We start from the raw sequence: 25,978 nt of genomic DNA, 5'->3' as shown, positions 1-25,978 counted from the left end.
TTGGTCAGAATGATAGCCTTGATGAAATTAAGGTCAACTTTGATTATGGGTCATCTGGGGTCAAAAACTAGGTCGCTAGGACAAATCAAAGAAAAACGTTTTGTATGCGTTAGAGGCTGTATTTTTCAGTTGAGGTTCATGAAATTTGGTCAGAATGATTGCCTTGATAAAATCTAGGTTAAGTTTGAATGTAGGTCATCTTGGCTCAAAAACTAGGTCACTAGGTCAAATTGAAGAAAATGCTTGTTTACACTTGAGAGACCACATTTTTGGTCCAATCTAAATGAAAATTGGTCAGAATATTTGTTTCCATGAAATCACTAGGTCAAACATGTTTACACTGTTATGGTGTGTTTCTCAGGTGAGCGAACTAGGGCCATCTTGGCCCTCTTGTTTAAGATACAGCCTTGAAATTTGGATGACATAAAAATTATACAGTTTTGCACACCGATTTTAACACTGACTTTCAGTGACTATGAATGTGACCTACTGACCTTCTTTCTTAATATTTTAGCATCAGTTTTGCATTTTAAACATGCAGGTCATTTTACTCAGGTGAGCGATCCAGGGTCATCATGACCCTCTTTTAAGCTCACCAGAGCACAAAGTGCTCAAGGTGAGCTATTGTGACCGGTCATTATCCGGCGCCCGTCGGCATCCGTCGTCCGTCAACATTTGCCTTTTGAACACTCTAGAGGCCACATTTATGACCCAATCTTTAGGAAACTTGGTCAGAATGTTAGTCTTGATGATCTCTAGGTCCGGTTTGAAACTGGGTCATGTGGGATCAAAAACTAGGTCAGTTGGTCAGATCAAAGGAGAAGCTTGTAAACACTCTAGAGACCACATTTATGACCCAATCTTTATGAAACTTGGTCAGAATGTTAATCTTGATGATCTCTAGGTTAAGTTTGAAACTGGGTCATGTGGGGTCAAAAACTTGGTCAGTAGGTCGGATCAAAGGAAAAGCTTGTGAACGCTCTAGAGACCACGTTTTTGACTCAATCTTATGAAACTTATTCAGAATGTAAGTCTTGATGATCGCTAGGTCAAGTTCGAAACTGGGTCATGTGGGGTCAAAAACTAGGTCAGTAGGTCAGATCAAAGGAAAAGCTTGTTTACACTCTAGAGATCACGTTTTTGACCCAATCTTTATGAAACTTGGTCAGAATGTTAGTCTTGATGATCTCTAGGTAAAGGTTGAAACTGGGTCATGTGGGGTCAAAAACTAGGTCAGTAAATCAGATCAAAGGAAAAGCTTGTGAACACTCTAGAGACCACATTTGTGACCAAATCTTTATGAAACTTGGTCAGAATGTAAGTCTTGATGATCTCTAGGCCAAGTTTGACTCTGGGTCATGCTTGCTCAAAAACTAGGTCAGTAGGTCAGATCAATGGAAAAGCTTGTAAACACTCTAGAGACCACATTTGTGATCCAATCTTTATGAAACTTTGTCAGAATGTTAGTCTTGATGATCTGTAGGTCAGATTCGAAAGTGGGTCATGTTGGATCAAAAACTAGGTCACCTGGTCAAATCAAAGTAAAAGCTTGTGAACAATCTAGAGGCCACAGTTGTGTCCCAATATTTATGAAACTTAGTCAGAAAGTTTGGCTTGATTATTTCTAGATCAAGTTTGAATCTGGGTCATGTGTGGTCAAAAACTAGGTCACCTTGTCAAATCAAAGGAAAAGCTTGTGAACACTTTAGAGGCCACAGTTGTAACTCAATCTTTATGAAACAGGGTCAGAATGTTTGTCTTAATCATTTCTGGGTTAAGTTTGAATCTGAGTCATGTGGGGTCAAAAACTAGGTCACTAGGCCAGATCAAAGGAAAGTCTTTTCAACAATCTAGAGACCACAATTTAAGTTTGAAACTCATGAGAATTAGTCAGAATATTTGTTTTGATAATCTGTAGGTCAAGTTCGAATCTGGGTCATGTTGGGTTAAAAACTAGGTCACTCGGTCAGATCAAAGGAGAAGCTTGTGAACACTCTAGAGGCCACAGTTGTAACCAAATCTTTATGAAATTTAATCAGAATGTTTGTCTTGATGATCGCTAGGTCAAGATCAACTCTTGGTCATGTGGGGTCAAAAACTAGGCCAGTAGGCCAGATCAACTCTGGTGAGCGATATATACAGCCATCATGGCCCTCTTGTTTTCCTTTACCACTGGTTGGAATTCCACCAAACTTCACTGGAGTTACTGCTGCCAAGTGTAGAAGTGTATATTGTTCGAAAGTTATGGTTCAGGGATTTCCCCAGGAGTTATGGCCCGTAATTTGTGGCACTTTTAAAATGAAAACATTCTTACTTATATATATTTTCTGTAGTAAGTAGATGACTGTAATTACCGTATATCCCCACCAAACGTGTTTGGATGGGGGCTATATAGGAGGCAGTTTTGTCCCGTCGCGTCCCGTTGCTAAATCTATTATCTCAGTTTTAACTAAATAGATTTGATTCAAACTTAAAATAGATGTTCCACCTTATCACCCTCATCATGTGACACAAGGTGCATAACTCTGACACCAACTTTTCATGAATTATGGCCCCTTTTACTTAGAATCTAAGGTTAACTTTGATGCATTTTCGCTATATCTCAGTTATTACTAAATGGATTTGATTCAAACTTAAAATAGATGATCCACCTTATCACCCACATCATGTAACACAAGGTGCATATCTCTGACACCAATTTTTGAGTCGGCTAAACGCTTTCAAGCGTTTGACGAGTCCTTGCTATCGCACGATTTCTCATTCTTAAATGGCCTCACAACACAGCGAAGTGATGTAGTTCCATTAGATTGTCTCTAATTTCAAAGAGTTCATTGATCGAATGAAGTTCATTTATGTCAATCCTACTTGCTATGACCAATATACAATGTAATCTGTCATATTTATGACTTGTAATTGTGCAATACTCGAATAAAGCCACGTATTTTCTTCCGCGGTAACTCATTAAGCATAAACACGCATAACGATTCTGCGGGATTTGGTAATACATTTGCGCATATGATTATGGTGACGAATTTTATGCCCTTTTGTCACAAAATAGCAGATATGATGTTCACAAATTCAAATAAAAACTGCATATTAACTTATTAGCCAAATTATCCATTTGTTACCCTGTCCGTTTCAAAAAATAATCTTTAAAATCATTGCGCAAATAACAAATTTATTGCGCTGTGCATTTTATGAATTGCGCAGGCTTACCAAGCTTGCGTAACATCCGGCGAAAGACAAAATATAGTTCCAGAACATACTGCTAGTATTTTATTGAGTGGGTACCTCTGAAAGCATTGGAATGTCTCTTATCAAAGAGTTTACCACATCGATGAAATTAAATTATGACAGCTTCATTTTAAATGACCCGAATAAGATATGTGCAGTACGTTAATTCTTCCGCGAGACTTCGCGGATGAATCCTAACTACATTTTGGACACTTGTCGGCGAACACGTGTGACCTGTTTATAACAACGACTTTGCATGGGTTGAATTTTGCAGTCAGAAAACGGATAAATTATTGGAAGAAGAAGCTCTTACTGGTTTGTTTAGTTACTACTGATATTAAAAATGATTTTATTTCTTATTTTTCGAGAAATAAACAAATTGGCGAAACTTTAAATTGTATTTTCTTGTAGTTTTTGAAATCGAAAGTAGATCGTCTATGTTTGGCTGCTTTGACGAAACGAAACAACTTTTTTATAAAAAGATTTAAATAAGAGGTAATTTAACGGTTAACTTCAATGTCAGATACTGCCAATTGCTGCTAAATGTCTTCGTATCATCACAATTTGTAAAACATATTGTTGAAACTGGAGAAAAGTGTAATCGTATCCGGATATAATATTTTGGGTAAATATCGAGCTGTGTTATGAAATTTTAACATTCAAGTAACATACATGATAGATATTATTGTAACAGAAATGATTCTAGAATTTATTTTTATAACACCTACATATAATCTATATCAGACTCATATTCTAGTCCTGAGGCATGATCTGAAAGTAAAAAGATGAAGTGACAGTCATACTTTGGATATTGTAATACTAGAAAGAATTTAGGTAATATTTAGAAATTGAAACATAAGATTTTTAGTTAAAATCGCACCAAAGGCTGTATCAAGGGTCTACATATTCAAAATATTCTTGTGGTAATACCCCAAACCCTACTTGCAGGAGGGGGTATCCTCCCACACCCTTCCCCCAAATTGCCACTTTACAGTTTGATACATTTGCCCTTTTACCACCTGCCGCAATGTCCATTTCAAAATCTGACTGCAATTTAAAGCGGAAAGAAACACCCCTCCCCACACCCATCCTGCTACTGACCACGTAAAAATGGCTCAAACATTTTTCTGCCCAGTCTGGGCCTGTCTGTCTACATGAATCAAAATGGATAATTGAAAGTGCATGGACTTCGGGATTACAGACATGATTTTTAAGGGGTTAACAGGTCTGAAATAGAATAAAGGATAGTTTTAACTAAAAAAGAACTGCATTTATTAATATCGGTTACACTATATATTGACACTCAGCAACATTTACATACATGTATCTCTAAACGCAAAAGTAAGTATACTTTAAATTGACATCACTTATAATATGATTGAACCATACCTAACATATGACATGGCTATCGCCAGGCCCATTATAATATCTGTAAAATATCAGTTCTTTCGTCCATCTGTTACAAATTGTATGTGGCAATCCGCGCTGTAAAATTTTAATATATAAATTGTCATATTCAAATTTTATCATGTGCGAATATATACCAGCTGATAATTGCCTCTTTTGGCAATGCCGGAGGCCAATGTTTACTGGAAAAATATATATAGTCATGGGCAGTATCTTAGTGTCAGCTGTCAAATTGTAGTTTGTACTTTCAACATTTTTATTTCTGCGAACCACTCTTCAATTTTAGAGAAATATATTAGGTCTAAATACTTGTATAATATCAATCAAAGTTTTACTTGGCATCGACCGAATGTTCATTTCATTTATTGTAACAAAGCTCTCTTTAGTTGGGGAAAAAAACTAAAAACAAACTCAAACTGGTAGACTATACTGTCAGTACATCAATCATTAGCCGACTCAGGCCCTTCAGGCCTTTGATTCATGAATTATGCCCCCTTTTACTTAGAATTTAAGATTAATTTGAAGCATCTTCACTATATCTCAGTTATTACAAAATGGATTTGATTCAAACATGAAATAGATGTTCCACCTTATCACCTGCATCTTGTGATACAAGGTGCATAACTCTGACACCAGCTTTTCATGAATTATGCCGCCTTTTACTTAGAATTTAAGGTTAATTTTGTTGCATTTTCACTATATCTCAGTTATTGCTGATTGGAATTGATTCAAACTTAAAATAGATGTTCCACCTCAACACCCACATCATGTGACCCAAGATCCTTAACTCTGATACAAATTTTTCATGAATTATGCCCCCTTTTACTTAGAATTTAAGGTTAATTTAGATGCATTTTGACTATATATCATTCTGATGGGCTTATAGCCAAACGGAGTAACCTTTTTTTAACTTTTGTATTGAGTTACTTCCCCTTAAATCCCAAGAATAAGTCTATTTTCAGAAGTTCAGTTTTTAGATTTTCAATATTTTAGGTATTTTTCTGACTTTTTTATTAGCTCACCTGTCACAAAGTTTTGTGACCACTTGATGTCTGTCGTGCGTCGTCCGTCAAAAATTTCTAAAAAAAATCTTGTTCTTGAAAACCACTGGGCAGAATTACACCAAACTTCACAGGAATGATCCTTGGGTGGCCCCCTTTTAAAATTGTTCAAAGAATTGAATTCCATGCAGAACTCTGGTTGCCATGGCAACTTTGAAAATCTTCTTGTACAAAACCACATGGCCTTGGGCTTTGGTATTTGGTATGTAGCATCATCTATTGGTCCTCTTTTTTACATAGACTTATATAGGAAAAAAAGTTTAAAAATCTTCTTGTCTGAAACCACAACACTTAGACCTTTGATATTTGGTTTGTAACATTGTCTTATGGTCCTCAACCAAAATTGTTCAAATTGTACCCCTTGGGTGAAAAGAGGCCCTGCCCTGAGGGTCCCAAGTTTTATATAGACTTATATAGGAAAAAGCTTTAAAAATCTTCTTGTCTGAAACCATACGACCTAGGCTTTTGATATCTGGTATGGTGCATTGTCTAGTAGTCCTGTACCAAAATTTTTCAAATTATGCCCCTGGCGTTAAAAGAGGCCCCGCCCTGGGGTCACTTAGTTATTATGTGAGTTATATAGGAAAAATACTTAAAAAATCATCTGATCCTATTTCCAAGACTGCTTAATTATAATTACCTGATGAACCCAAGTAATATGATGTCACTTGACTGTGACCTTGACCTACTGACCTACTTTCTTGTTTTTAGCTCATCTGAGCCAAAGGCTCAGGGTGAGCTATTGTGATCACTCACCGTCCCGCGTCCGTCCGTAAACTTTTACTTTAAACAACATTTCCTCATAAACCCCTAGGCCAATTTCATCCAAACTTCACAGGAATGTTCCTTGGGTGAAGCTCTACAAAAATTGTTCAAAGAATTGAATTCCATGCAGAACTCTGGTTGCCTTGGCAACCTAAAGGAAAAACTAAAAAAATCTTCTTCTCAAAAACTAGAAGCCCTAGAGCTTAGATATTTGGTGTGAAGCATTGCCTAGTGGATCTCTACCAGATTTATTCAAATCATGACCCCGGGGTCAAAATTGACCCCGCCCGAGGGGTCATATGATTTTACATAGGAAAATCTTAAAAAATCTTCTTCTCAAAAACCAGAAGCCCTAGAGCTTAGATATTTGACATGTAGCATTGCCTAGTGGACCTCTACAGAATTTGTTCAAATCATGACCCCGGGGTCGAAATTGACCCCGCCCCAGGGATCACTTGATTTTACATAGATTTCTATAGGAAAATCTTCAAAATTTTTTAAAAAATAAACCAGAAGACCTAGAGCTTAGACATTTGACATGTAGCATTGCCTAATGGACCTCTAAAAAATTTGTTCAAATCATGCCCCCCCCCCCCCCCCCCCGGGTCAAAATAGACCCCGCCCCAGAGGTCACTAAATTTTACATAGGAAAATCTTCAAAATTTTTCTAAAAATAAACCAGAAGGCCTAGAGCTTAGATATTTAACTTGTAGCATTGCCTAGTGGACTTCTACAAAATTTATTCAAATCATGATCCCCGGGGTCAAGTTGACCGCGCCCCATGGGGTCACTTGATTTTACATAGGAAAATCTTCAAAAAATTTCTAAAAATAAACCAGAAGGCCTAGATCTTAGATATTTGACATGTAGCATTGCCTAGTAGACTTCTACAAAATTTGTTCACTCTTGACCACCGGGGTCAAATTGACCCCGCCCCTTTGGGTTACTTGATTGTACATAGAAAAATCTTCAAAATGTTCTAAAATAAACCAGAAGACCAAGAGCTTAGATATTTGACATGTAGCATTGCCTAGTGGACCTCTACAAAATCTATTCAAATCTTGACCCCACCAGGGTCAAATTGACCCAGCCCCAGAGATTACTTGATTGTACATAGGGAAATCTTCATAAATTTTCTAAAAATAAACCAGAAGGCCTAGAGCTTAGATATATGATATGTAACATTGCCTAGTAGACTTCTACAAACTTTGTTCAAATCATGAGCCCCGGGTTAAAATTGACCCCGCCCCAGCGGTAACTTAATTGTACATCGGAAAATCTTCAAAAAATTTCTAAAAATAAACCAGTTGGCCTAGAGCTTAGATATTTGACATGTAGCATTGCCTAGAGGACCTCTACAAAATCAAATCATGACCCCCGGCATCAAATTGGCCCCGCTCCAGGGGTCACTTGATTGTACATGGGAAAATCTTCCAAAAAATGTCTAGAAATAAACTAGAAGGCCTAGAGCTTAGATATTTGGTGTGTAGCATTGCCTAGTGGATCTCTACCAAGTTCAAATCATGATCCCGGGATCAAGCTTAAATGCAAATCTTCATTGCAACCATTTAACCAGGTGAGCGATATAGGGCCATCATGGCCCTCTTGTTTAAGATACTGCCTTGAAATTTTGATGACATAAACAGTTTTGCACACAAATCGTAAAACTGAATTTCATTGACCATGAATGTGACCTACTGACTTTTTTAATATTTTATCATCAGTTTGACTTTTGAAACATGTAGCTCATATTACTCAGGTGAGCGATCCAGGGTCATCATGACCCTCTTCTTATTAGTCCTATGTAAAAAGTAAATACATTTTTCTGTGGTAACATGTGTCGATAAGACACTTTTTTGTATTCATTTTTAGTGTATCTCTTATATTAGAGATTTTTATATTTACCTCATCCCTTATCCTGGCACATATACTAGTATTACTTATTTGTGCCGTGGAAGCCCAAGATGAAGTACTCCAAAGACGAGTAAAATTTTTCTTTAAGAAATAAGTTTTTTTTTAACGTTTTGTATTATTCGAAGTATTTTTAAAATTTCTTATGGTTGCCATTCTGTGACAAGACGGTATGGTGGGGGTATAAGTCACTCCTGTGACAGTTCTAGTTGATTTTAGGGTAATTAGGAGAAAGGTCAAGGTCACAGCATACTTGATACCAAGGTATCTCAGAAAGGCAGTCAAGGGGGCATGAGTGTTTTACAAATAGCTCCTGTTTAGATTGTATACTGTTTTTCCAACAGGTGATGTTGATCGTGGTGACACAGTGACAGACTATATGGAGGAGGAAAGAGAGAGGGGGATCACCATTAATTCTGCAGTAGTTACATTCTTCTGGGATAAACATAAAATCAATCTTATAGATACACCAGGTAAACATTTTAACTAAATATGTTCATAGGGATAAGCAATATACAATATTAAATTTTGCTGATAGCATACTGACATCTTGCTATACATCACATATGATATATGTCTAGAAAACACAAAAATGCACTCTAAAACATATAGAAAAATAATTCAATGATTTCCTTAATGTTTTTGGTAACCAAAGCACATTGTACTCAAAAGTGTGCTGTTGTGACTACCACATTAGATCTATCTGTAGTCTGTGTAATGATGATAGTTGTTTTTCAGAACTTTTCTTGTTCACGCAGGAGACCCAGTTTCTTGAGCAGTCTTCATGAAAACCCAACTATATTTTGCTGCAAGAATGCTCGCAGAATGGGACAGATTGCTCAAACAGTTTGTCAAAATTACCAAATCAACCTTTTTAGCTCAGGGTGAGCTATTTTGATCACTCTGTGTATGGCGTCGTGCAGTGTGCATTGTCCATCATCAGTCGTCAACAATTTGACTGTTAACACTTAGAGATCACAATTTTGATTAAATCTTAATGAAACTTGGTCAGAATATTACCCTCTTGAACTAGACCATTACTAGGTCATCTATGGTCAAAAACTAGGTCTCTAGGTCAGTTTATAGGAAAACATTGTTAACACACTAGAGGCCACATTTTCTGCCTCATCTTCATAAAACATTGTGAGAATGTCTTTAACATGTCTATGTCAAGTTTAAAACTGGGTTACCTGAGGTCTTAAACTAGGTCACTAGGTCAAATCATAGAAAAACCTTGTTGACACTCAAGAGGCCACATTTGTTACTTATCATAAAATCTTAAAATTACCTGAGGTCAAAGACTACCTCAGGATAACCTGAGGGGAAAAACTAGGTCACTAGGTCAAATCTTAAAAAAAACTTTGTTAACACTCTAGAAGCAACATTGTTGACCTGATCTTTATAAAACATTTTCAGAATGTTTGCCTATATGAATTCTAGTTAAAGTTTAGAACTGGTTGAGCCAAGGTAAAAATCTAGGTCACTTGGTTAGATCTTAGAAAAACCTTGTAAACACTAGAGGCCACATTTTCCATAAGATATTTATAAAAAAAATGTCAATGTTTGTCGCAATGTTAAAAGGTTAATTTGAAAACTGGGTTACCTGAGATCTTTTACTAGGTCACTAGGTCAATTTATAGAAAACATTGTTAACATTCTAGATGCCAATTTTCATCTTGATCTTTATAAAACTTTGTCAGAATGTTGGTCTCTATAAAATAAAGGTTGAATTTAAAACTTGGTTATCTGACATTTTAAACTAGGCCACTAGGTCAAAGCATAGAAAAAGCTTGTAAACACTCTAAGAGACAACATTTTTGACTTGAACTTCATAAAACCTAAAATGTTTATCTCTATTAAATCTAGATTAAATTCAAAATGTTTTATCTCAGATCAAAAACAAGGTCACTTGAAATTCATTGAAAAACCTTGTTAACCCTCTAAAAACCACATTTTCCATTAGATCTTTATAAAAACACGTCAGAATGCTTATCTTGTGAAATATAGGTCAGGTTCAGAACTCGTTACAGATATCTGAAAGTAAGTCACCAGGTCAAATCATAGAAAAACCTTGTTTTCTCTTTCAAATTGAGTTTAGTTTCGGATCTGTATTTTCTAGGTCAAATACAAGGTTGCTGGGCCAAATCATAGAAAGACATTGTTAACACTCAAAAGTCCGCATTTCTGCATGATCTAAATGAGACCTGATCAGAATGTTTGTCTGCTTTAATGTAAGATAAATTTGAAACTGGGGCACATTGGAAAAAACTACGTCAGTAAGTGAAATCCTAGAAAAAGCTTTGTTAATATTTTATAGCAACTTTTTCAACTTGATCATCATAAATCTTTGTCAGAATGTTTGTCTGTATAATGTCTAAGTCAAGATAAAAAGTGGAGTACCAAAGATCAGAAACTGTGTCACTAGTTTAATGAACTGTTTAATGGAATTTACCAATCCTAATTAGAGGTAAGGTCAGGTGGTCAAGATCCTAAGTAAGTTTTGACCTCCGGTATCCTTTGTTTCAAAAATAATAAGTAAAAAACTAAAAAGTGCCCACCAGTCTCGGTTTTTAGCTCACCTGAGCTCAAGGTGAGCTTTTGTGATTGCCCTGTGTCCGTCCTCCATCTGCCGTCAACAATTTGACTGTTAACACTCTAGAGGTAACAATTTTGTCCCAATCTTAATGAAACTTGGTCAGAATGACCAATGTTACCCTCAATAAAATCTTGGACGAGTTTGATATTGGGTCATCTGGGGTCAAAAACTAGGTCACCAAGTCAAATCAAAGGAAAAGCTTGTTAACACTCTAGAGGTCACAATTTTGGTCCAATTTTAATAAAACTTGGTCAGAATGTTCACACTGGATAACCGGATATCCTGACGCCCCCTGGACAAAAAACCCTGCTGGAAAAATAACCCCACTGTAAATGCGTAGGTAGAGTGTTTCATTTATTTCTATTAATATGAAGCCAATCCTTGCAATTCAACTTGGCAGTTTTGTTAAGGAATGGACATGGCTTACACTTCCAGTTTCTGGTCGGAAAAAGATCGTTATATTTATAGAATTCACTACCAATTTCTTTGAAGTCTGAAAAATCTTAACAAAATTCCAAAGTTTTACGCAAATATTTTTGTTTGTTTAACAATCTGTGAAAATTTCAATGATTTAGTTTAACAGGTGTATCTTTTTGGAGCATCTCTGTGAAATTTCTGGGTTCTACGTTCTGTCTGAAAAAAGATATTAGCCGTTAAACATGTATGGGTGAAAAAAATATGACTGTCCAAAACGGCCGGTGGTATTTGTAATAGGCAGTCGTTGAACTCGGATGTTGGCTTTCGAAAACACAGGTGTTTGCAAGTTTTCAAAAACAGTCATATTGTCATAGTGTGCCCAACTGTGTCGCTTCTTATGTATGTTTTGTATATTTTTAACCTATTTGTTTGTTGTTTTTTTGGGTTTTTTTGCAATTCATTTCGTGTTATTTGTGTGTAGCTATGTGTACACAGCATTCAGTATACAGGTACTTATATATGATCCTTTATTTTTTTTGTACCCCCTGACAACAAAGTTGTAAGGGGGCGTATACTGGTTTCAGGTTGTCTGTCTGTCCATCCATCTGTCCATAGGCACAATCTTGTGCGCACCATCTCTCCTCATCCCCTTGACACCATTTAATGAAACTTCACACAAGTGATCAGTAACAACAGTAGTTGTGCATGGGCATGTTAGGTTCTTTCAGAAAAAAAAATGCAGAGTTATGGGGCTTTGTTTTTTGTTACTATACTATATACATAGACACAATCTTGTGCACACCATCTCTCCTCATCCCCTTGACACAATTTAATGAAACTTCACACAAGTGATCAGTAACAACAGCAGTTGTGCATGGGGCATGTTAGGTTCTTTCAACAACAAAAATTGCAGAGTTATGGGACTTTGTTTCTTGTTAACATACTAGTTACATACAGTCTGCATATGCAATCTTGTGCACACCTAATCTTCCGAACCCTTGCACACAATTTAATGAAACTTCACGCAAGTGATCAGTACCAACCCTAGTTGTGCATGGTGCATGTTATGTTCTTTTAGATAAATATTCTGCATAGTTATGGGACTTTGTTTTTTGTTACTATACTGTATACATGTAGTCTATATACATACAGTCCACATAATTATACAATCTTGTTTGCATCAAATTGCAATGTACTGTGTCAGTGCATGCGGGGGGTACATTCATCACCTTTAGTGATAGCTCTAGTTAATTTGGGTTTTACGGTGCACCAACACAGTATAGGTTATATGGCGCCAGTATGATCCCTTATGCCATATCGTAATTCTGGTTGGCTCCATTGTCAGTCCTCTACAAAGTTACAACCGTCTAGGCTGTAACTTCTACATCCAAGGACCGATTTCAGGCTCAAAATCTGTTACATAGGGCTTATACTTAGTATAAGTATTTTGTGTCCGAACTCTAATTTTTATGCATGGACCAACTGTTAAGTATCTTCACATTATTTCATAGGTTGAAAAAAGCAGTATTTCTTGTCTGGAGCCTGACTTTGAAATACATGAAAATTTGAATTGTTCTAATGTGGCCTTTCTTGTGGGACTCTAGAATAGAAATATTAGGGATTAATTAAGTAGCTGGTTTACAAGTGTTGCTAAGCATTACTATTAAGGGTTTAATCACTTGGTTCACGTAATAAATGAATTCTATTTTCAAAATCTGTTCAATGCTGTATAAATCATGTCTATTGGATACAAGACATCCAGAAGTGTTTGAAGGGTTCAAAGAGATTGTTTTGTTTGTTGTTTGTTTGTTTGTTTTGGGTTTAACGGCATTTTTCAACAGTATTTCAGTTATGTAACGGCGGGCAGTTAACATAAGGTGGTGTTCCTGGATTCCGTAACAGTACAAATCTGTTCTCTGCAAGCAACTGCCAGCTTCTCCATATGAATCGGATATGAATCAGAGGTGGAGGATGAATGATTTCAGACACAATGTCTATTATCAAATCATCACGGAAAAGATACTTCCCGCCCGAGGATCGAATTCATGACCCAGCGATACGTAGATCCGCACTCTCCCTATTGAGCTAAGCGGGCGGGCTCAAAGAGAATTAAAAAATGACGATAAGGTATAAGGAGAAAGAATGAAACTTGAATCGGAAAAATTGGATAAAGGAACTAAAACTTTTTGAGTTTATTATTCCAGAAGATTGTGATATAAGTGTAAGAAGTATTCTATCCCTTTCAAACGACGACATGTTACAACAAAAAATAGTCTAACATCTACGGGGTGAACAAGGATCAGTCTCTGGTAAATGAACCACAAATAATTACTGTAAGAAAGAAAAATATTAGTAACTGTATAATTGTTATTACTGCATTTGTGGATTTTAATCATACTACGAGATTACCGGTATACATTATTTGTTGCACGTTCACTCAAATGAAGAGTTAAAGTACACAGATAAACAGGTTCTCTTACAAAATACGTCAGAGGAAATATCAATATTTAAGGTAGAAATGCATTAAAGATATGATCCACTAACCTTAGCATATGTTTGAATTAGAAAGTAATATCAAATGTATGACATTATAAATTAAATTAATTTCAAAGATATTCAAAGGATTGACTACCAGAAGCAATAATTTACACTTGTAAAAACCACGGTAAAAGTACTTTCTATAGTAGTCCAGAGTGACACCTCGGGTCTTCCTCCGCTGTCAAAAGCTGGGAATGCCATCATACGATCTAAATTATAACAGTGTGACTGGAAACTCAACAAACTAATCAAAACTTTTTTTTCTGGTATCTTCCGTATGGTGAAGAAATGGCAATTACTGGAGTGCTTGGTAAAAAATATAATCAGAGTGTGAAGGAATACAGTCATATTTGAGAAAGCCGCTTGAAATAAAACAGAGTCACTTTTATAATTGATTAGATTTTGGTCTAATCACTACCAATAAAACGTTTTACATACAAAGATATGCATATAGACATCGGAGTTAATGGATAGTCCACAGAAGTCGATAGCTGAGTTCAGCAACAGCATAAGCTGCCGTTTTAGACAGTCATATTTTTTCACCCGTACCTGTTTAACGGCTAATATTTTTTCTCAGAAATAACTTAGAATCCGGAAATTTCACACAGATGCTCTGAAAAGATACACCTGTTAGACCAAACGATTGAAGTATTCACAGATTGTTCGACATTAACAAAGACATTTGTATAAAACTTTGGAATTTTATCAGATTTTTGTCGAGCCTGCTTGTTGAAGCGAAGACATAGTTGTCCAAATGGCTGTTCGGTGTATGTGCATGCGTGCGTCAGTCCGTCAGTCCATGTGTGTGTGCATGCGTGTGTCCGTCCGTCCGGATTTGTTTGTCCGGACCATAACACTTGGAGGTCAAAGGTTAAATTCAATAATGACTTTGTCCGGAGCATTTCTTCTTCATGCATGGAGGGATTTTGATATAACTTGGCATAAATGTTCACAGCCATGTGACAGAATGTCATGCGCAAGAACCAGGACCCTAGGTCTAAGGTCAAGGTCACACTTAGAGGTCAAAGGTCAGATACAAGAATGACTTTGTCCGGAGCATTTCTTTTTCATGCATGGAGGGATTTTGATGTAACTTGGGACAATTGTTCACCATCATGAGACGGAGTGCCATGTGCAAGAACCTAGAATTACTTCCCTTTGTTGTTACTATAAATAGCTTATATTGTAACTTATTTATTACTGGTCGTAGGGAAAAATCAAGACCACTTCTGTAGTACAGTATGCATGTTACGTCCAATTTTGAGGTGTATTTTGACCTATCTCTACTGGTAAGGATTTTTATGTGGACTTTTTATTTTAAGATTTACTTCCCTTTGTTGTTACTATAAATAACTTATATTGTAACTTTTTGCAATCATTTTTCATTTGGCATAAATGTTTACCTCAATGAGACAAGGTGTCATGTGCAACTCCTAGTCCTTTTGACAGCTGGAGGGCTTGACATGTTGCCCGTGGGCATCTAGTTTTAACGAAGATATTGTTAGGGAATTTCTACAAATATAACGATCGTTTTCCGATCAGAAATTGGAAATGTAAGCCATGTCCATTCTTTAACAAAACTGCCAAGTTGAATTGCAAGGATTGGCTTTATATCAGTAGAAATAAATGAAAAACTCTACCTACCCATTTACAGCGGGGTTATTTGTCCAACGGGTGTCAGGATAGCTGTTTATCCAGTGTGATGTTACTCTCAATAAAATCTTGGACAAGTTCGATATTGGGTCATCTGTGGTCAAAAACTAGGTCACCAGGTCAAATCTAAAGAAAAGCTTGTTAACACTCTAGAGGCCACATTTATGACTGTATCTTCATGAAACTTGGTCAGAATGTTACTCTTGATGATCTTTAGAATCTGGGTGATGTGGGGTCAAAAACTAGGTCACCAGGTCAAATCAAAGGAAAAGCTAGACAACACTCTAGAGGCAACATTCATGGCCATATCTTATTAAGAGGGTAGTGCTAGGACTGGTCAGCCCAGTGTCAGTAAAATGTGACTGGGTGGGGTATCATGTCACGTGCCTACGGCATGATATTCCAGTGAGGCAGCAGTATAAAGTTGGGCATTGAGCTCACTGCTACAAGTAGACACCGTCGTTTATGTGACTGAAAAATTGTTGAAAAAGACGATAAACCTGAACACACACACACGCACACACACATGGTCATATCTTAATGAAACTTGGTCAGAATGTTAATCTTGATGATCTTTAGGTGAAGTTTAAATCTGGGACAGGTGGGGTCAAAAACTAGGTCACCAGATCAAATCAAAGGTAAAGCTTGTTAACACTCTAGAGACCTAATTTTAAGTTTAAAACTCATGGGAATTGATCAGAATGTTTGTCTTGATGACCTCTAGGTCAGGTTCAGATCTGGGTCATGTGGGGTCAAAAACTAGGTTACCAGGTCAAATCAAAGGTTAAGCTTGTTAACAATCTAAGAGGTCAAATTTATGACTTTATCACCAAGTCAGATCAAATGTAAAGCTTGTTAACACTGTAGAGGCCACATTTATGATAATATCTCAATGAAACTTGGTCGGAATGTTAATTTTGATGATATTTAGGTCAACTTTAAATCTAGGTAGAGTGGAGTCAGAAACAAGGTCACCAGGTCAAATCAAAGGTAAAGTCAAAGGGGTCCGGCACATGAGTGGATTAAGTTTAATGGCTTATTTTTGAGTCCTAGAGCCATGATTATGTAAAAATTCATACTAATATAACTACTCCTTAGACCAGGGTTTTTACCCCGCAGAAGCTATGTTTTCAACAACTTTCTTTACATGACCAGGAAAAAAATATTATCAGCTTTTTTCCCATTCAAACATTGCATTCAGTTATTCAAATGAATCAACTTTTAAAATTACCTCAACATATTTTCATATATTTATCTGTTTTTCGACAATTCCACAGCGTACCGAACAATACACAGAGGGAGTGCGAAGTCTAACAACATCTTGTAACAACATATCAAGCTATACGCAGTCAGTAAAGACAACATTCTAGACCTTCCGCGGACAAAGCAACCATTGCAATACAAATGGTGAATAAAAACAATAATCTAACAGGCAAAGTTCAATTCCTGTAAAGCCAAGGTTGTCTCCAACACTTAATTATTTTTATTTGATCAAAGTAGCTGTCAAATGTACAAATCATGCGACTCTGGAACCCGTATTACAATTAAGTCGCCATTGGTCAGGTAAAAATAGTGAGCTAATCAGAGCGCGTATGTGCAAAACATATGACGTACGAAGCAAAATGGTAGCGGTTAGATATTTTAGAAAGAAAAAAGTCTGAAACAAGGATTATGGCCAATGTTGGTGCTATGTAAATACAACTTTGGCGGTTAGTTTGTAGTTTTTAGTTAAAACTCATATTGCAATGGTTGTTTTGTTCGCGAATGGTCCAGAACGCTGATTTTACTGACTGCTTATATCTTTATTCGTTGTTACGCGATGTTGTTAGACTTCGGATTCGCTGTTAGTATTGTTCGGTACGATGTCGAATTGTCGAAAAACAGATAAATATATGAAAATATGTTGAGGTAATTTTAAAAGTTGATTCATTTGAATAACTGAATGCAATGTTTGAATGGGAAAAAAGCTGATAATATTTTTTTCCTGGCCATGTAAAGAAAGTTGTTGAAAACATAGCTTCTGCGGGGTAAAAACCCTTGTCTAAGGAGTAGTTATATTAGTATGAATTTTTACATAATTATGGCTCTAGGACTCAAAAATAAGCCATTAAACTTAATCCACTCATGTGCCGGACCCCTTTGGGTAAAGTTTGTTAATACTCTAGAGGCCACATTTATGACTATTTTTGTGCCCCCCCCCCCCCAATGAGTGGTGGGGGCATATAGATTTGGTCTTGTCCGTGCATACGTCCGTCCGAAGTTCGTCACATGCCTAGCTTAAAAAGTATTTGATATAAATTAATGAAACCTTGCATGAGTCTTTATTATGATATGAACTTGCGCACCTCCTATTTTTTGTCTGGCTCCTCCCCCTATTTTCAGAGTTATGGCCCCTGAAATAGTCAAAAATGCACATTTTCACCTTGTGACGCGCCTAACTCAAAAAGGGTTTGATATAGATTAATGAAACCTTGCATGAGTCTTTATTATGATATGAACTTGCGCACCTCCTATTTTTTGTCTGGCTCCTCCCCCTATTTTCAGAGTTATGGCCCCTGAAATAGTCAAAAATGCACATTTTCACCTTGTGACGCGCCTAACTCAAAAAGGGTTTGATATAGATTGATGAAACCTTGCATGAGTCTTAATCATGATATGAACTTGCGCACCTCCTATTTTTTGTCTGGCTCCACCCCCTATTTTCTGAGTTATGGCCGCTGAAATAGTCAAAAATGCACATTTTCACCTTGTGACGTGCCTAGCTCAAAAAGTATTTGATATGAATTGATGAAACCTTGTATGAGTCTTTATCATGATATAAACTTGTGCACCTCCTATTTTTCATCTGGCTCCGCCCCCTATTTTCAGAGTTATGGCCCCTGAAATAGTCAAAAATGCACATTTTCACCTTCTGACACACCTAGCTCAAAAAGTGTTTGATATAGATTCATGAAGCCTTGCATGAGTCTTAATCATGATATGAACTTGCGCACCTCCTATTTTTCATTTTGGTCTGCACCCTATTTTCAGAGTTATGGCCCCTGAAATAGTCAAAAATGCACATTTTCACCTTGTGATGCACCTAGTTCAAAAAGTATTTAATATAAATGATTGAAAGCTTGCATAAGTCTTTATCATGATATAAACTTGCACACCTCTTATTTTTTGGCTGGCTCCACCCCCTATTTTTAAAGTTATGGCCCCTGAAATAGTAAAAAAATGCACATTTTCACCTAATTATGTGTCTAGCTCAAAAAGTATTTGATGTAAATTTATTAAATCTTGCTTGGATCTTTATCATGATATGTCCTTGCACACTTGGCATTCTTCCTGAGAATCTTAACATTTATTACAAAGTTATGGCTCTTGAAATAGCCAAAATAGTGGATTTTTTGTTTGTGATGCTCATAGCTAAAAAAGTATATGGCCTAGAATAATGAATCCTTTTCATAAAATGTTTGTTGAGGCTATACCCCATTAAGACTGCAAACATTAAATTTTGAATTATTTCTCCTTATTTGTGACAAATGTACCAGTGGGGGTGCACACCCTGTGTCCTACAGACACATTCTAGTTTAATGAAACTTGGTCAGAATGTTAACCTTGATGATCTTTCGGTCAAATTTAGGTCTGGGTCAGGTGGGGTCAAAAACAAGGTCACCAGGTCAAATCAAAAGAAAAGGTAGTTAACACTATAAGCCACATTTATGACCGTATCTTAATGAAACTTGGTTAGAATTTTAATCTTGATGATCTTTAGGTCAAGTTCAAATCTCGGTCAGGTGGGTTCAAAAACTAGGTCACCGGGTCAAATCAAAGGAAAAGCTAGTTAACGCACTTTAAGCCACATTTATGACCGTATCTTAATGAAACTTGGTTAGTTAGATTAATCTTGATGATCTTTAGGTCAAGTTCAAATCTGGGTCAGGTGGGGTCAAAAACTAGGTCACCAGGTCAAGCTTGTTAACACTTGAGGCCACATTTATGACTGTATCTTCATGAAACTTGGTCAGAATGTTAATCTTGATTCTCTTTAGGTAAGGTTCGAATCTTGGTCATGTGGGGTCAAAGACTAGGTCAACAGGTCAAATCAAAGGAAAAGCTGGTGAACATTATAGAGACCAGATTTATGACCATATCTTTTTATGAAACTTGGTCAGAATGTTAATCTTAATGATCTTAAGGTTAAATTCCAATCTGTGTCAGGTGGGGTGAAAAGCTAGGTCACTAGGTCAAGTCAAATGTAAAACTTGTTAACAATGTAGAAGCCACATTTAAGATTGTATCTTCATGAAATTTGGTCAGAATGTTAATCTTGATGATCTATAGGTCAAGTTTGAATCTGGGTCATGTGGGATCAAAAACTAGGTCACTAGGTCAAAGTAAAGGGAAAACTAGTTAACACTCTAGAAGCCACATTTATGACCATATTGTAATGAAACTTGGTCAGAATGTTAATCTTGATGATCTTAAGGTCAATAGGTCAGGTGAGCGATACAGGGTCTTCATGGCCCTTTTGTTTCCAAAATCTGGATAAATATCTAAATATTTATTTTCTCAAGCCTTATTGCTAGTGATGTTCTGATTGTCATTGATAATTGAATAATCTTTGCCAAAGTTTGAAAGTCGGCAACATCGATTCAGACCACAGAGAATTGATTCTAGTCACTGATTTTGTTGAAAAGTTGAAATCCAGCTTTTAAAACTTTTTCAGATACTTCTCGCTGTTTGACATACATACTTTTGCGCTTTTATCATCTTTTGAATCACAGATCCATTGCCATGGGGAACAGATGAATTCCAGTTAGTTTTCCATTTGGTCAAACAGCTCCTCCCAGAGTGCCAGTCTGGTTACCCCGCTTAGCTCAGTAGGTAGAGTGTTGGTCTACAGATTGCGGGGTTGTGAGTTCGATCCTCGGGCGGGCGTATGTTCTCCGTGACTATTTGATAAACAACATTGTGTCTGAAATCATTAGTCCTCTACCTCTGATTCATGTGGGAAAGTTGGCAGTTACTTGCAGAGAACAGGATTGTACTGGTACAGAATCCAGGAACACTGGTTAGGTTAACTGCCCGCCGTTACATGACTGAAATAATGTTGTAAAATGGTGTTAAACCCCCTTTCCCCCAGCCCTACCAAAAAAAAAAAGTCTGGTTACCCAGCAGTTGCTAAAGGCTGCACACTACAGCAGCTGTGTCATAAAAATCTTTATCAAAAGTAATAAAAGTAGTCTTTATAATGATATGAAAGTCTTGAGAAAGGTTTGCTGTTACTACCATATTGATACATTACAATAATCAATTTTGGTCTTCTCATTCGGATTCTTCCGATTAATGAGATCGGAGAGAGATCAGAATCAGAACCTCTTGATGGATATTCACCAAACTTGTTCTGTGTCAAGTTTGTACAATGGTTCTCCCAGACTTTTTTGGAGTCCCTGTGAAGTTAAGAAGAGCCCTTTAAACAACTTCTGCTCATAAACTGCTTCTTTGAACTTGACCAAGCTTGATCTGTAGCATCTTTGTTAAGACCTTTCTCATGTTTGCTCAAGTGGATCCACTGACCTGTTTGTATTATTAAATTTGTTTGCATGTTTTAGGTCATGTTGATTTCACAGTTGAGGTAGAAAGATCACTGAGAGTACTGGATGGTGCAGTGACAGTGCTGGATGCATCATCAGGTAAGACCACTGAGAGCACTGGAGGGCACAGTGACAGTGCTGGATGCATCATCAGGTAAGACCACTGAGAGTACTGGAGGGCACAGTGACAGTGCTGGATGCATCATAAGGTAAGACCACTGAGAGTACTTGAAGATTCAGTGACAGTGCTGGATGCATCATCAGGTAAGACCACTGAGAGTACTGGAGGGCACAGTGACAGTGCTGGATGCATCATTAAGTAAGATCACCGAGAGCACTTGGGGATTCAGTGACAGTGTTCGATGCATCATCAGGTATAGACCACTGAGAGCACTTGAGGAATCAGTGACAGTGCTCGAAGCATCATCAGGTAAGACCACTGAGAGTACTGGAGGGCACTATGACAGTGCTGGATGCATCATCAGGTAAGACCACTGAGAGTACTGGAAGGCACAGTGACAGTGCTAGATGCATCATCAGGTAAGGTCACTGAGAGCACTTGCGGAATCAGTGACAGTGCTGGATACATCATCAGGTAAGACCATTGAGAGTACTGGAGGGCACTGTGACAGTGTGCTGGATGCATCATCTGGTAAGATCACTGAGAGTACTGGAGGGCACAGTGACAGTGCTGGATGCATCATCAGGTAAGATCACTGAGAACACTTGAGGATTCAGTGATAGTGTTCATTGCATCATCAGGTAAGACCACTGAGAGCACTAGATGGTACAGTGACAGGGCTGGAATACTGCTGAAAGTATTGAACGATGCAGTGACAGTGGTGGATGCATCAGCAGTTAAGACAACCAAGAATACTTACAAGTCCAGTGGCAGTGTTGAAAGGGGCCTCCATGGCCAAGTGGTTTCAAATCACTTGCCCCTCACCGATACGGATTCAAGCCTCACTCGGAGCATTGAATTCTTCATGTGAGGAAGCCATCCAGCTGCTTTACGGAAGGTATGTGCCCACCCTTGATGAAATAATGCACAGAGGAGCACCTGGGGTTTTCCTCCACCATCAAAGCTTAAAAGTTGCCATATGACATAATTGTGTCGATGCGACGTTAAACCCAACAAAAAGAACAAAACAAACAAACAGAAAGTGGCAGTGTTGGAAGACCACTAAGATTTCTGGGCGTTGCAGCAATATTGTTGGATGCATCAGCTAGTGAGTTCGCTGAAACTACTGGACTGTGCAGTATTTGTGTATGTAGACCACTAAGAGTACTAGGCGATGCAGTGACTGTTGGATGCGTCAACTGATATGTTCTATGAGAGTACTGGCTGGGTTTTCCAGCGAGTACTGGGCAGTGCAGTGATGGTGTTTGATTCATTGATCTGTACCTCTCTTATTATTATGATATTTTTAGCTCACCTGCTCAGGTGAGTTTTTGTGATCGCTCGATGTCCGGCGTCTGTCTGTCATCTGTCGTCTGTCAACATTTAGCTTGTGTATGCGATAGAGGCTGTATTTTTCAACTGATCTTAATGAAATTTGGTCAGAATGATAACCTTGATGAAATCTAGGGTGAGTTCGAAAATGGGTCATCTGGGGTCAAAAACTAGGTCATTAGGTCAAATCAAAGAAAAACCTTGTGTATGCGATAGAGGCTGTATTTTTCAATTAATCTTCATGAATTTTGATCAGAATGATTACCTTGATAAAATCTAGGCCAGGTTCGAAAATGGGTCATCTGGGTTCAAAAACTAGGTCACTAGGTCAAATCAAAGAAAAACCTTGTGTATGCGATAGAGGCTGTATTTTTCAATTAAGCTTCATGAATTTTGGTCAGAATGATTATCTTGATGAAATCTAGGCCAAATTTAAATATGGGTCATCTGTGGTCAAAAACTAGGTCACCCGGTCAAATCAAAGAAAAACCTTGTGTATGCGATAGAGGCTGTATTTTTCAATTAATCTTCATGAATTTTGGTCAGAATGATTACCTTGATGAAATCTAGGCCGAGTTTGAAAATGGGTCATCTGGGGTCAAAAACTAGGTCACTAGGTCAAATCAAAGAAAAACCTTGTGTATGCGATAGAGGCTGTATTTTTCCATTAATCTTCATGAATTTTGGTCAGAATGATTGCCTTGATGAAATCTAGGTCAAGTTCGAATATGGGTCATCTGGGATCAAAAACTAGGTCACTAGGTCAAATCAAAGGAAAAGCTTGTATATGCGATAGAGGCTGTATTTTTCAGTTGATCTTCCTGAAATTAAGTCAAAATGATAACCTTAATGAAATCTAGGCCGAATTTGAATATGGGTCATCTTGGGTCAAAAACTAGGTCACTAGGTCAAATCAAAGAAAAACCTCGTGTATGCGATAGAGGTTGTATTTTTCAATTGATCTTCATGAAATTTGGTCAGAATGATAGCCTTGATGAAATCTAGGTCAAGTTCGAATATGGGTCATCTGGGGTCAAAAACTAGGTCACTAGGTAAAATCAAAGAAAATACTTACTTATACTCCAGATTTTTGCTCCAATTTTAATGATAATTGGTCAGAATATTTTTTTTTCCATGAAATCACTAGGTCAAACATGTTTACTCTGTTTAATATGTTGTGTTATGGTGTGTTTCTCAGGTGAGCGACCTAGGGCCATCTTGGCCCTCTTGTTTAACACAGACTCAAGCTATTGTGCAATATTCACCCACCATTGGAGTCATTAAACACTCAATGGACAGTTCTTGACTGATTCAAATGTTTTTGGTACACATGTGTAACATCATAAAATGAAAGTTTGACTTTGGCTACAAACCACCAATTTTTAGCTCACCTGAGCCAAAGGCTCATGGTGAGCTTTTGTGACCGCTCAATGTCCGTCATGTGTTGTGCGACGTGTGTCATCCGTCGTCCGTCCGTCAACATTTTCTAAAAAAATCTTCTTCTTGAAAACCACTGGGCAGAATTACACCAAACTTCACTGGAATGATCCTTGGGTGGTCCCCTTTCAAAAATTTTCAAAGAATTTATTTCTATGCAGAACTCTGGTTGCCATGGCAACCAAAAGGAAAAACTTTAAAAATCTTCTTGTCCAAAACTGCAAGGCAGAGAGTCTTGATATTTGGCATGTTATGTCATCTTATGGTCCTCTATGAAGATTGTTCAAATTATGCCCCTGGGGTGAAAAGAGGCCCCGCCCCAGGGTTGCAAGTTTTACATAGACTTGTATAGGAAAAAACTTCTTGTCTAAAACCACAAGACCTAGGCCTTTGATACTTTGTATGTAGCATTTCCTTGTGGTCCTCTACCAAAATTGTTCAAATTATGTCCCTGGGGTGAAAAGAGGCCCTGCCCTGAGGGTCTCAAGTTTTACAAAGACTTGTATAGGAAAAAACTTTAAAAATCTTCTTGCCTGAAACTGCAAGGCTTATGCTTTTGATATTTGTATGTTGCCTTTCCTAGAGTTTCTCTACCAAAATTATTCAAATTATGCCCCTGGGATGAAAAGAGGCCCTGCCCTAGGGTACCAAGTTTAACATAGGCTTATATAGGAAAAAAAAATATATATAGATCTTCTTGTCTGAAAGTTCAAGGCCTAGGCCTTTGATATTTGGTATGTAGCATTGCCTGGTAGATCTCTACCAAGTTTGTTCAAATAATGCCCCTTGGGTAAAAAGAGGCCCCAATCTGGGGGTCATTTGTTATAATTATGAGTTATACAGGAAAAAATACTTCAAAAATTTTCAGACCATATTTCCTAGACTGTTTAATTATAATTCCTGATGACCCAAAGCGATTAGGGATCACTTGACTGTGACCTTGTCCTACTGACCTACTTTCTTGTTTTTTAAGACACATCCTTAGAATTTGGATGCCATGTACAGTTTTACACACCAATCTTAAAACTGACTTTCAGTTACCATGAATGTGACCTACTGACCTACTTTCTTAATATTTTAGCATCAGCTTGCCATTTATAACATGTGGCTCATATTACTCAGGTGAGTGATACAGGGTCATCATGAGGGAGCCTCTTGTAAGCTCACCTGAGCAATGCTCAGGTGAGTTTTTCTGATCGCTCAATGTCCGGCGTCCGGCGTCCGTCGTCTGTCGTCTGGCGTCTGTCGTCTGTCGTCCGTCGTCTGTCAACATTTAGCTTGTGTATGCGATAGAGGCTGTATTTTTCAATTAATCTTCATGAATATTGGTCAGAATGATAACCTTGATGAAATCTAGGCCGAGTTCGAAAATGGATCATCTCTGGTCAAAAACTAGGTCACTAGGTCAAATCAAAGAAAAACCTTGTGTATGCGATAGAGGCTGTATTTTTCATTTAATCTTCATGAATATTGGTCAGAATGATAACTTTGATGAAATCTAGGCCGAGTTCGAAAATGGGTCATCTCGGGTCAAGAACTAGGTCACTAGGTCAAATCAAAGAAAAACCTTGTGTATGCGATAGAGGTGGTATTTTTCAATTAATCTTCATGAATATTGGTCAGAATGATAACCTTGATGAAATCTAAGCCGAGTTCGAAAATGGGTCATCTGCGGTCAAAAACTAGGTCACTAGGTCAAATCAAAGAAAAACCTTGTGTATGCGATAGAGGCTGTATTTTTCAATTCTTCTTCATGAATATTGGTCAGAATGATAACCTTGATGAAATCTAGGCCGAGTTAGAAAATGGCTCATCTCAGGTCAAAAACTAGGTCACTAGGTCAAATCAAAGAAAAACCTTGTGTATGCGATAGAGGCTGTATTTTTCAATTGATCTTCATGAATTTTGGTCAGAATGATTGCCT

General features: G+C 37.4%; 1 protein-coding gene across 12 annotated transcripts in view; it reads left to right on the top strand.

The window, feature by feature from the left end:
* LOC123536251 (ribosome-releasing factor 2, mitochondrial-like) overlaps positions 1-25,978 on the top strand; it is a 291,825-nt gene that overhangs the window by 69,669 nt on the left and 196,178 nt on the right. For 11 of the 12 annotated variants that reach the window (XR_008371956.1, XR_008371957.1, XM_053549063.1 and 8 more), the window contains exons 2-3: positions 8,723-8,851; positions 21,183-21,263. Coding sequence is in view for 10 of the 12 variants with exons in the window: in XM_053549063.1 (XP_053405038.1) it covers positions 8,723-8,851; positions 21,183-21,263 (210 nt within the window). In the remaining 2 variants the exon portion in view is untranslated. The remainder of the gene's footprint in view (positions 1-8,722; positions 8,852-21,182; positions 21,264-25,978) is intronic. The other variant, XM_053549053.1, reaches the window with a different exon arrangement.

This window comes from Mercenaria mercenaria, chromosome 1 (assembly GCF_021730395.1).
Source record: "Mercenaria mercenaria strain notata chromosome 1, MADL_Memer_1, whole genome shotgun sequence".
Taxonomy (NCBI): Eukaryota; Metazoa; Mollusca; class Bivalvia; order Venerida; family Veneridae; genus Mercenaria; species Mercenaria mercenaria.
Note: the sequence above shows the minus strand (reverse complement) of the source record. Positions and strands in the feature narration are given on the sequence as shown.